Raw genomic sequence first — 13428 nt, 5'->3', positions numbered from 1 at the left:
TGCAAGCGACAGGCGCACAAAAGACAGGAGCACTGCTCAACACTACATGTGAAAATCACTGAGTTTCAGGAGCATTTCTGCTCAACATAAGAGAGTGATGAAATCACTGACCTTGTGCAGGGCCAGGTGACAATGAATCGCAGACTCTTTTTAGGAGGCTCACTGAGGGGGACCGAGCTCTACCGGACCCAGAAACGCACGGATGGAATAGCATCTTAAAAAAGATGCAAACGCACCCGTGTTGCTCAACAGGAGCACACAGGAATGACCGCGTCAACACTGAATTCAGTGAACTGAAAAACAGTGAAGCACTCACTTTTTCATCCTCAACCAGTTGTCAACACAAACACAAAAATGAGCTTGCTGTTAAAACAGCAGGTGAGAGCTCAAAGCTCGCGACCACCACTACACTGCACTGTGGAAACACACTCGCTCGTTGAAATCAACAGCACCCTTCAGAGACATCAATATAAACGGCTCCAAAGCGAAAGGCAACTAGTGCGTGCATCCACTTCCGTATTTATGCCCACATGCGGGGGCAGAGTGTGTGTGTGTGTGTGTGTGTGTGATGCGAATCACGCACGTCAATTACATTGGCTTGTTCAAAAGTAGTCGAAAAACATAGGCTCTCTGACGCGATCCCCATTAAGTCGATCGTCGACTACGAATGATAAATAGAACCGTTGGGTGAAGCGGTCATAGCCATGGTTTATCATGAATAAAGCACAGCTATTGACCAATCAGAATCAAGGATTTCAACCAACCATTTTATAACTCAGAATAACCCTGACAGGGTGATGAGGACCCTGATGCGAAGCGGAGGGGTCTTTTATCAGCCTGAAGGGTGCTTACTACACGGCTACTTGCGAAATAAGTAAATAATTTGACACAAAATATTTATCTGAGTCAAATCATTTTATTAGGTCTTTAAACGCAAAACTTCTACAGAGAGAGCTAGTGCGGCAAGTTCAAACTAGACAGACATTAAAGGAATACGATACAGTCATACCATTTATTACACAGCATTTCGCCACATAAATAATTATAAAAGCTGCTTTTATATGAAATGAGAGAGAGCGAGTCCACGATACTGGAAGACATAATTAAATAACTACACAAAATATTGATTCGACTGAGTTTTAATATTTTATTAGCTCACCAAACGCATAACTTCCACAAAGTAAAACCATTCCCAGCATGCATATAGCGCTGTTGACTACAGCCTGTTATCTGTTTGCAGCGGTTGTTATCAGGGAATGACATACCGCTGGATGGTGCGATTAACTAATCAGAATCAAGTATTCCATAGAGCTGTATAATAATAATTGGATATAGAGAAAAGTCTGGCTTATTTCAGCTGTAATGTTAAAAATGACAAGGGGGTTGATATAACATGATGGATCTGGTTCATGGATATGTTCTGGTTCAGAGCTCTGCCTAATGACCGGGGATCATCAAGTTCACTTTCATTACATAAGGGAAAACTAATATTCTCCTCCTAGTCTGTTAGCGCAGGGGCATGTCAAGACACGGTAAAGCAGAGTGAGGGGAAGGTGCGATGAGGAAATGGGGGATTTTGCCTCTGAACTGCTGTCAGGTAACTGAGATCAGCTTCTCTGGAAGGTTGTGAGAGGGCCTACAATTTCTTGGAACAGAATCAACAGAATCTAATGGGAGGGTCAGTCATCTCTACAGCTGTAGAAGTGATATGGTTATTGCAAGAGAGGCTGGCAGAACAAAAAACTGTGAGGGACAGGATGGGAAGATGGTAATGTGCGATTACAGTCCACTGACCTCATCTTAGAGGACATACGCCACTGTGCAAATAGGAGAGAGAGATTTTTTCTGTCTGAAAAAAAGAAAGGCCATCTGTGAAAGTCACAGCATGGATAGTGGATTACGGAGAACAATATTTCTCATTACTAACTTATATGGAAATGCTATTGAGAATGAGCTCTGCACACATTTGACTGTCTAATTTCCCCCTCGATGTTGGCTAATTAAAGAAATTGTGATCTTCTTCAGCCAGATAATCACAACAAATTAGTTCCAAGCTGCTGAGGTGCTCTAATTTTAAATTGCCACTGAATATCGTTTGCACAGGGAAAAAAAGGTGAAGATGCGACGGCTGCCAATTACCTTGGCTGAGCTTATCTAAGACTGTCTGTCTGTAACCTGCACGTAATCTTCTGTTCCACACAGCTATGGACATGCCTATGGAGCTCACTGCATTGAATGTCACACCTCAGGGGGCTCTGTTGCGTTGGAACGCCCCTGTTTCCAGTGTTGATAACTACGTGCTCACCCTCACCCGTAACCAAGGTATGTGGAGGCCTTATGAAGAGAAACACATCTCTGTAAAACTTTCATCAGCATAATTTACTCTTTAAATCACATCCCAAAAGCAGTAGCCATAAACACTAAACGAATTGTAACTTATTTTCTCATGGACAAATATACACTGCTTTGCCATTTCAGGTCTGCAAGCGACAGCCAAAAAAAAAAAAATCAAAACAAAACAATGCGCTTATGCAAATGGGTCTCACTCAATGGCAAAAATAAAATGCTATTAACCATATAATTATGGGTAGTTAGGATGGCTAAATAAATTAGCTTATCAACTTTTAAAAGGGGCGAAGAAAAAGCTTCCCATATCTTTTGTTTTTTGACATCATACAATCAATCTTTAACTTAGTAGACGCCAAAATAGGTAGATGCCAACATGGACAGGTTCCTTGTCATCCTTTAAAAAAATCATCAGCAAATTTATGACAGGTAAATAAATAAATAAACAAATGAAAAATACAATCAAGACTATGTTAAATATGGTCTCACCTACATCGAGGATGAACATGGTTTGTGCTGACCACAGATTATTTTTACAGTGATTTGTTGTCTTTAGAGAGCATGAAACCATCCAAAAAGTACATTAAGAAAACAAAATTGTCATTATTAATGTTAATAAAATTGTATATTGGTGAGCCAATGCAGTTCATGGTCATTTTAATATAGTCAGGTTGGTATTGTAATATTGAGTATTTTTGTATGATAAAACTGTTGTCGCCACACATGTAATGTTTGCTTTTTCAATTTTAAGTTAATATTTGAATTTCAGTTATAATGCATTTGAACTTTTTTCAAATTATTTAAATTTGAGAATATTTGTGAACAAAAAGTTTTTCACTTGCATCTGCACTAATGGAACTTATCTTTCCAGTTACGGCAGACACCTTTTTAGTGGAGGGTAGCAAGCAGGAGCACCAGCTGAGTCAGCTCATTCCCAGCACCACCTACTCACTGGCCCTTTATGCCACCAAAGGTCCTCTCACCAGTGGCACTGTCATCACCAACTTTGTCACACGTAAGTGCAACATCTTTGTGCCCATTGTTCTAATTAAAGACAAGAGGAGGTTGAGACCACACAGATATTTTTATGTTAACAATGTTAAAATTGTCCCTTTTTAAAGAGTGAGCAAAAACGCACCGTTCTTGTGTCAGTCCCTTTAAATGTAAATGAGCTGCTGCTCTCGGCACAGAGGACGGAGGTTCTAGAGCTCATGTGTTAGCATCTCCGATTACCTCATGCACACATGCACCGAAAATTTCAAACCAGAGACTGACAAAGATGGATAGATTCAAGACATGGATGGTTGAATGGTTGTTTGATCTTATGTGTAGTTATCTTCTAGTCATTGATTAGCATATTCTGTCATGATATATAAATCTATAAATCATGTTCCTGGGGGTGGGAATTATGTCAATTGTAGGGTTTGTGATGTCACGAACCCGGGAGGAAGCTTGTGTAGTCCCTTCCAGCCGTTTGTTGTAGTCCTTAAAAAGCAATTTCTTTAAAAGAAAATATCTCCCTTTGCTTTGAACTTTGACTGTTGTAACTTTGCAGATGTTGTTTATGCTCAAACCATACCATGAAATCATGAAATCGTGAAATTATAAATCAAACCATGAAATCATAATCAACCATATATATATATATATATATATATATATATATATCAAATAAATGCTATTCATCAAAGAATCCTGAAAAAAAATGTATTACAGTTTCCACAAAAATATTAAGTAGCATTGATAATTTTAAGAAATTTTTAGTGCCATGTTTCTCAATCCTGCTGCTGATGGCCCACATTTGAGGTGTCTCTGTAACCTGATGTACCCTTACAGTGTCTTGAGGTCATGGAGCACTGTACTAATGAGCTGATGAGTTGAATCAGACATCCAAATTGTGCTGAGATGAGCAGGATTGAGAAACACTGGTTTAATGGAAGTTAAAGTTGCTGACTTCATTTCAGTATTATCTACAGCTTTTAATACACTGTCCCAGTGTACTCTAATTTGATTGGACAACCAGCATCCCAATAGTGCTGATATTTAACCTATGGTCACGCATTACCTGCAGTCAAATCACTGCTGTGAAGACACTAAGTAAAACAGCACTCATGTTTAAACATCCAATAGACAGCTGAAAGATTAAACACTTCTCTAATTATACTATCATCCTCTTTTAGTTAAGCAGAGATGTGAAACAGAAACAAGGCCGTTATTTTTGGGTTATCTTTGTAGTTTGTGTAACAAAATACTGAAGTCAGCAAAGCTCCAATTCCCATGTGAGAACAGAGAGGAGATCAGCATCACTACCTGTCTTTCCTCACAGTGAGGTTGTTCGCGGAGAGAGGCGAGCTGTCTTTCCCACACAGAAGACTGAACTAGAACAAGCCGTGATTTCATTTCAAGCTGTTTTATTCTGCATTGAAACTTTCAGCTCATCTATTAAAGTGGGTGGTTGGGCCGAGCCACTTTCAGATGCATTAGACCTCAACTTTAATCAAGCGGCCCTCCCAGAATACTTCATTAGTTTGGATTGTTTAGAGGAAATTAATTTGCACATAAAAGTGTCACAGGCCATTGGCTTTGCAACCCCAGTGCCAGCTCAGTGACGTGCAGAATCTTGACACAAAATCGCTTGATGAGGTTTGTGGTGTGTGTTCATTTGCCTCCAATACTTAATGACAATTTAATTCAGAAACATTTCTGCTCTAATAACAGTGAATTTAGATCCTGCCATGCTCTGATAAAAATGTAACAATGTTTCATTGCCTGCACTGCCTGAAAAAACTTTGCTGAAATTACCATCCTGCGGTATTTAAGAATCTGCCTGCTCCCACCCAGAGGGAGGTGAAGCGTCATAGATGCATCATTTTGGCATTTATGAGGAAGCTTAAGGGGATAATTAAGATGACAACAACTAACACATTTCATGCCCATTTCAGGATTAGTGCTGTCTGTCATTTTGATTTAAATTACAGTTCTAAATTCATTGTTAAAGAGATTAAGGTGAGGACAGGAATATGAATGTGTTCCTCAGATATACACACAAGCATATCTCTCCATTCCTCCATTTCAGTAGCATTTCAATCGCCATAGGTGCAATTTGTTAGTAATGGGAAATCAAGAATAGAATGCTGTTCAAATTTTTGTTTGGTTAGAATTTTTATTTATTTATTTATTTTTTAAATAAGTATCTTAGGCTCATTAAGGCTGCATTTATTTGACCAAAATTACAGTAAAACAGTGTAAAGGATACATCACGCAGACGCACTGGGACACATCCTCAGTGATGTATCCTGGGGTCATTGGGTGTTTCGGGTCTTTCAACATCAGACAACATCGCCCAGGCGACCTGGCCAGAGTTGATCAGACCCCGGCCTGTGTCCCAGCAGCAATTGCCCACAGTTCTGTATTGTCATATTAATTTCTGAAGATCGATCCGTAACTCGGAGGATTGACAGTAATGGACTACTGAAAGGCTGCATTTATTTGACCAAAATTGCAGTAATATTTTATTTTATTTTATTGTATATTTTCAAATGTAATTTATTTCCTGTAATTTTCAGTAGCCATTACTCCAGTCTTCAGTGTCATATGATCCTTCAGAAATCATTCTAATATGCTGATTCAGTGCTCAAGAAACGTTTCTTATTACCTATGAAAACAGTTATTACATTTTATTACATAGAATGTTAACTGTCTTTACTGTCACTTTGATATATAGTATCATCTCAAAGGGACAGTAGAGACAGTTGACTTTCTATTTTTGTTAGATTCTATCTAACAAAAAATCTTGACAGAAATGTAACATTGCAAGTAAGCTTGTACATTTTCCAAAAAAATATTCCATGTTGAATTTGTCATATTTTATTAATTATTCAGCCATCAAGAAAAACGGAAGAAAAAAATAAATAAAACAGTTCAGTAAACAAAAAAGCTCAAGGTGTTTGATATATAAAATACTCGCTCTCACGGCATGCATATGTTTGTGTGTAAAACCAAAATTACTTTTGATATATTTAAATAATTGGTATTATGTTCTGATATGACTTTCCATGCCTCCGTAACTCTCTGATAGTTTCTTATTAAAATGTTTGGTAACATTTTATTTTAAGGTGGTGTAGTAGTACTATAGTACTTACTATAGTAGTAACACCTAACAATAAAACTATAGTACGTACATGTGATTAATTAATATTACTCGGTACTTGAGTTAGAATAATGTAACTACGTCACCTTAAAATAAAGTGAAACCAAGTTTTGACATTTCATGTCTTTAGTTCCAGAGAATGGTAGGATTGGAGAATGAGAGCTGTACTTTTTAACGCCCTGAAAAACAATAATACATTATTAGGGGTTCAAGCACGAAGTGCTGAAACCCTATTGTAATTGTATTGATTTTTAGGGGTTCAAGCACGAAGTGCTGAAACCCTATTGTAATTGTATTGATTTTTATTAGGGGTTCAAGCACGAAGTGCTGAAACCCTATTGTAATTGTATTGATTTTTATTATTATTATTATTATTATTATTCTGCCGTAAAACGCATCGTGCAGACCAAACCGTAAGGGCTAGAGCTCTGAAACTTTGTCAGACAGTAGTACAAAAATCGAGGAGAGGTTATCAAATTATGAGCCCGATTGGCCCATAGGTGGCGCTATAACAACCAATTGCGCGAAACTGCTCATAACTCCTAGACCGTAAGTCGTACACTCAAGTGTCTTATATCATTGGAAAGCTATTCACCTGACGAAAAAAACGTATATCTCCGATTTCATTTCCGGTATGCAAATTTTTCCGCCATTTTGAATTTTGTCGAAAAACTACTTTTGCAAACTAGTCCCTGGTTTTTTACCCGATCGGAACCAAACAAGTGCATACATGTTCTATGGAGTCTGAAGATCAATAATTATCAACAAAATGTTGAAATTTTTATTCAGGGTCGCTAGGGGGCGCAAAATAAACGTTGTGGGAGGAGCCTATTTTACTAATATGGCTATAACTCGAGAAGTAAATGAGATATCTTCACCAAACTCAGTACACATGTTTAGGAGTTCAATTTGAGGTAACAGTAAAAAAATCGCGACGATTGAACACTAGGTGGCGCAATAACACGAAAAAAACATAAAAAGGGCTATAGCCATGTGACCATTCGTCCAATTGACTTGAAAATTGGTATGCAGTGTCTTGGTTCAAGGGCCCATGTATGTGTATGAGGACATTGGAGTATCTCGAAAAACATGGCCGCCATCGGCCAATGAAGTTTGAGCACCTATGAGACAAGGTTAACGGAGGCTGATCGGAACGAAACTCGATGGGCATGTTTGACTCATGGCCCTAGAGGTCTGTAAGAATTTTGAAAGAAATCGGCCACTAGTTGGCGCTAACGAGATTTTTGGCTCTGTAATCATGTGGTGTTGCTCACATCCCCACGAAATGCAATTGCATTTGATAGATCTCCTCATGACAAACAACTTTGCCTCCAGAACCATTGCTGTCAATCAAATTGTTCGTTAAATATTCACGAATATGTTAAAAACCTATTTTTGCAAACTAGTCCCTGGTTTTTTGCCCGATCAGAACCAGACCAGTCTAGGACAATTCTTTGGACTCTCTAGATCAATAATTATCAAAAAAATGTTGAACTTTGTTATTTGTTTTGCTATAACAGGGTCATTTACAAAAGGGGGCATGACAAAATGCACCCAAAAGCCTATAAATCCTAAAGGAAAAGTCAGAACTTCACAAAAATTGATGAGCACATGTGTCATAACTTATTCAACAAGCATGCAAAGTTTCATGGAGATCGGACTATAGGTGGCGCTATAACTGTTAAAAATGTTAAAAACAATGTATACCCTATAGTAAATTGCCATTATTGAAACTTAAAACTTAATGTCTTTTGATGCTTTTGTGCTTAAAGGCCTTAAAGGCCTAAGCTGCTTGAACCCCGCTAAATGCTGCTTGCAGCTTTAATTATTATTATTATTATTATTATTATTCTGCCGTAAAACGCATCGTGCAGACCAAACCGTAAGTGCTGCAGCTCTGAAACTTTGTCAGATGGTAGTACAAAAATCGAGGAGAGGTTATCAAATTATGAGCCCGATTGGCCCATAGGTGGCGCTATAGCGACCAATTGCGCGAAACTGCTTATAACTCCTAGACCGTAAGTCGTACACTCAAGTGTCTTATATCGTTGGAAAGCTGGTCACCTGACGAAAAAAACGTATATCTCCGATTTCATTTCCGTCATGATAGATTTTCCGCCATTTTGAATTTTGTCGAAAAACTACTTTTGCGAACTAGTCCCTGGATTTTTGCCCGATCGGAACCAAACCAGTGCAGAAATGTTCTCTGGAGTCTGAAGATCAATAATTATCAAAAAAATGTTGAAATTTCTCGTTCCGGTCGCTAGGGGAAGCAAAATAAACGTTGTGGGAGGAGCCTATTTTACTAAAATGGCTATAGCTCGAGAAGTAAATGAGATATCTTCACCAAACTCGGGACACATGTGTAAGAGTTCAATTTGAGGTGACAGTAAAAAAATCGCGACGATTGAACACTAGGTGGCGCTATAAAATGAAAAAAACAGATAAACACCTGACCGTCAGTCCGATTGACTTGAAAATTGGTATGCAGTGTCTTGGTCCAAGGCTTCATGTAAGTCTATAAGGACATTGGTGTATCTCAAAAAACATGGCCGCCATCGGCCAATGAAGTTTGAGCATCTATGAAACAAGGTTAACGAAGGCCGATCGAAACGAAACTCGTTGGGAATGTTCGACTCATGGCCCTAGAGGTCTGTAAAAATTTTGAAAGAAATCGGCCACTAGTTGGCGCTAACGAGTTTTATGGCTCTGTAATCACGTGGTGTTGCGCATATCCCCACAAAATGCATATCATTTGATAGATCTCCTCATGATGAACAACTTTGCCTCTAGAACCATTGCTGTCAATCAAATCGTTCGTTAAATATTCACGAATATGTTAAAAACCTATTTTTGCGAACTAGTCCCTGGTTTTTTGCCCGATCGGAACCAGACCAGTCTAGGAAAATTATTTGGACTCTCTAGATCAATAATTATCAAAAAAAAGTTGAACTTTGTCTTTTGTTTTGCTATAACAGGGTCATTTACAAAAGGGGACATGACAAAATGTACCAAAAAGCCTATAAATCCTTAAAGAAAAGTCAGAACTTCACAAAAATTGATGAGCACATGTGTCATAGCTTATTCAACAAGCTTGCAAAGGTTCATGTAGATCGGACTATAGGTGGCGCTATAATTGTTAAAAATGTTAAAAACAATGTATACCCTATGGTAAATTGCCATTATTGAAACTTAAAACTTAATGTCTTTTGATGCTTTTGTGCTTAAAGGCCTTAAAGGCCTAAACTGCTTGAACCCCGCTAAATGCTGCTTGCAGCTTTAATTAGGGGTTCAAGCACGAAGTGCTGAAACCCTATTGTAATTGGTAGGATTTTTATTATTATTATTATTCTGCCATAAAACGCATCGTGCAGACCAAACCGTAAGTGCTGCAGCTCTGAAACTTTGTCAGATGGTAGTACAAAAATCGAGGAGAGGTTATCAAATTATGAGCCCGATTGGCCCATAGGTGGCGCTATAGCGACCAATTGCGCGAAACTGCTCATAACTCCTAGACCGTAAGTCGTACACTCAAGTGTCTTATATCATTGGAAAGCTGGTCACCTGACGAAAAAAACGTATATCTCCGATTTCATTTCCGGTATGCATATTTTTCCGCCATTTTGAATTTTGTCGAAAAACTACTTTTACGAACTAGTCCCTGGTTTTTTACCCGATCGGAACCAAACCAGTGCATACATGTTCTATGGAGTCTGAATATCAATAATTATCGAAAACATGTTGAAATTTGTATTCAGGGTCGCTAGGGGGCGCAAATTGATCGTTGTGGGAGGAGCCTATTTTACAAAAATGGCTATAACTCGAGAAGTAAATGAGATATCTTCACCAAACTCAAAACACTTGTGTAGGAGGACATTTTAAGGTCACAGTAAAAAAACGGCGTTGATTGGCCTCATGGTGGCGCTATAACATTAAAAAAACATAAAAAGGGCTATGACCACATGACCTTTACCCCAATTGACTTGAAAATTGTTATGCAGTGTCTTGAACCAAGGCCCCATGTATGTGTCTGAGGACATTGGCGTATCTCAAAAAACATGGCCGCCATCGGCCAATGAAGTTTGAGCACCTATGAGACAGGGTTAACGGAGGTCGATCGGAACGAAACTCGATGGGCATGTTCGACTCATGGCCCTAGAGGTCTGTAAGAATTTTGAAAAAAATCGGCCACTAGTTGGCGCTAACGAGTTTTATGGCTCTGTAATCGCGTGGTGTTGCACACATCCCCACGAAATGCATATCATTCGATAGATCTCCTCATGATGAACAACTTTGCCTCTAGAACCATTGCTGTCAATCAAATCGTTCATTAAATATTCACGAATATGTTAAAAACCTACTTTTGCGAACTAGTCCCTGGTTTTTTGCCCGATCGGAACCAGACCAGTCTAGGATAATTCTTTGGACTCTCTAGATCAATAATTATCAAAAAAATGTTGAACTTTTTAAATTTGCGCATGGTGTTAAATGGTCATTTAGAAAAGGGGCGTGAGAAAATGCACCCAAAAGCCTATAAATCCTAAATGAAAACTCAGAACTTCACAGAAATTGATGAGCATATGTGTCATAACATGCCGAAGAAGCATGCAAAGTTTCATTGAGATCGGACTATAGGTGGCGCTATAACTGTTAAAAAGCTTTAAAACCATATGTTTCCTAAGGTAAATTGCCAGACATTGGCTGTAAAAAATTTGAGCACCAATGAAACAAGGTTATCGAAAGCCGATCGCAACGAAACTCGATGGGCATGTTCAACTCATGGCCCTAAAGGTCTGTAACAATTTTGAAAGAAATCGGCCATTAGTTGGCGCTAACGAGTTTTATGGCTCTGTAATCACGAGGTGTTGCGCACATTCCCACGAAATGCAATTTCATTTGATAGATCTCCTCATGATGAACAACTTTGCCTCTAGAACCATTGCTGTCAATCAAATTGTTTGTTAAATATTCACAAATATGTTAAAACCTAATTTTGCGAACTAGTCCCTGGTTTTTTGCCCGATCGGAACCAGACCAGTCTAGGACAATTTTTTGGACTCTCTAGATCAATAATTATCAAAAAAAAATTGAGATTTGTCATTTGTTTTGCTATAACAGGGTCATTTACAAAAGGAGGCATGACAAAATGCACCCAAAAGCCTATAAATCCTACAGGAAAAGTCAGAACTTCACAAAAATTGGTACGCACTTGTGTCATAACTTATTCAGCAAGCATGCAAAGTTTCATGGAGATCGGACAATAGGTGGCGCTATAATTATTAAAAATGTTAACAACAATGTATACCCTATGGTAAATTGCCATTATTGAAATTTAAAACTTAATGTCTTTTGATGCTTTTGTGCTTAAAGGCCTTAAAGGCCTAAACTGCTTGAACCCCGCTAAATGCTGCTTGCAGCTTTAATTATTAGGGGTTCAAGCACGAAGTGCTGAAACCCTATTGTTTTTGTATTGATTTTTATTATTATTATTATTATTATTATTATTATTCTCCCCTAAAACGCATAGTGCAGACCAAACCGTAAGGGCTGCAGCTCTGAAACTTTGTCAGATGGTAGTACAAAAATCGAGGAGAGGTTATCAAATTATGAGCCCGATTGGCCCATAGGTGGCGCTATAGCGACCAATTGCGCGAAACTGCTCATAACTCCTAGACCGTAAGTCGTACACTCAAGTGTCTTATATCATTGGAAAGCTGGTCACCTGACGAAAAAAACGTATATCTCCGATTTCATTTCCGGTATGCAAATTTTTCCGCTATTTTGAATTTTGTTGAAAAACTACTTTTGCGAACTAGTCCCTGGATTTTTGCCCGATCGGAACCAAACCAGTGCAGAAATGTTCTCTGGAGTGTGAAGATCAATAATTATCAAAAAAATGTTGAAATTTCTCGTTCCGGTCGCTAGGGGAAGCAAAATAAACGTTGTGGGAGGAGCCTATTTTACTAAAATGGCTATAGCTCGAGAAGTAAATGAGATATCTTCACCAAACTCGGTACACATGTGTAAGAGTTCAATTTGAGGTGACAGTAAAAAAATCGCGACGATTGAACACTAGGTGGCGCTATAAAATGAAAAAAACAGATAAACACCTGACCGTCAGTCCGATTGACTTGAAAATTGGTATGCAGTGTCTTGGTCCAAGGCCTCATGTAAGTCTATAAGGACATTGGTGTATCTCAAAAAACATGGCCGCCATCGGCCAATGAAGTTTGAGCATCTATGAAACAAGGTTAACGAAGGCCGATCGGTACGAAACTCGTTGGGAATGTTCGACTCATGGCCCTAGAGGTCTGTAAGAATTTTGAAAGAAATCGGTCACTAGTTGGCGCTAACGAGTTTTATTGCTCTGTAATCACGTGGTGTTGCACACACCCCCACAAAATGTATATCAATTGATAGATCTCCTCATGATGAACAACTTTGCCTCAAGAACCATTGCTGTCAATCAATTCGTTCGTTAAATATTCACGAATATGTTAAAAACCTACTTTTGCGAACTAGTCCCTGGTTTTTTGCCCGATCGGAACCAGACTAGTCTAGGATAATTCTTTGGACTCTCTTGATCAATAATTATCCAAAAAAAGTTCAACTTTGTAATTTGTCTTGCTATAACAGGGTCATTTACAAAAGGGCGTGACAAAAAGCCCCCAAAAGCCTGTAAATCCTAAAGGAAAACTCAGAACTTTACAAAAATTGATGAGCATATGTGTCATAACATGTTGAAGAAGCATGCACAGTTTCATGGAGATCGGACCATAGGTGGCGCTATAACTGTTAAAAAGCTTTAAAACCATGTATTTCCAATGGTAATTTGCCATTATTGACTGTAAATGGTGTTTTCCATCTCTGATCATATCATAATGTTAAAACCAGTGCAGTACAATTCTCTGGACTCTCTAGATAAATAATTA

General features: G+C 38.5%; 1 protein-coding gene across 2 annotated transcripts in view; it reads left to right on the top strand.

Annotated features, from left to right (window-relative positions):
- Positions 1–13428, top strand: part of tnr (tenascin R (restrictin, janusin)) — a 178379-nt gene that overhangs the window by 121068 nt on the left and 43883 nt on the right. For both annotated transcript variants that reach the window (XM_039654780.2, XM_039654779.2), the window contains 2 exons: positions 2203–2322; positions 3218–3361. In XM_039654780.2, the coding sequence (XP_039510714.2) occupies positions 2203–2322; positions 3218–3361 (264 nt within the window). The remainder of the gene's footprint in view (positions 1–2202; positions 2323–3217; positions 3362–13428) is intronic.

Source organism: Pimephales promelas, chromosome 5 (genome assembly GCF_988280905.1).
Source record: "Pimephales promelas chromosome 5, fPimPro1.hap1.1, whole genome shotgun sequence".
Lineage (NCBI taxonomy): Eukaryota > Metazoa > Chordata > Actinopteri > Cypriniformes > Leuciscidae > Pimephales > Pimephales promelas.
Note: the sequence above shows the minus strand (reverse complement) of the source record. Positions and strands in the feature narration are given on the sequence as shown.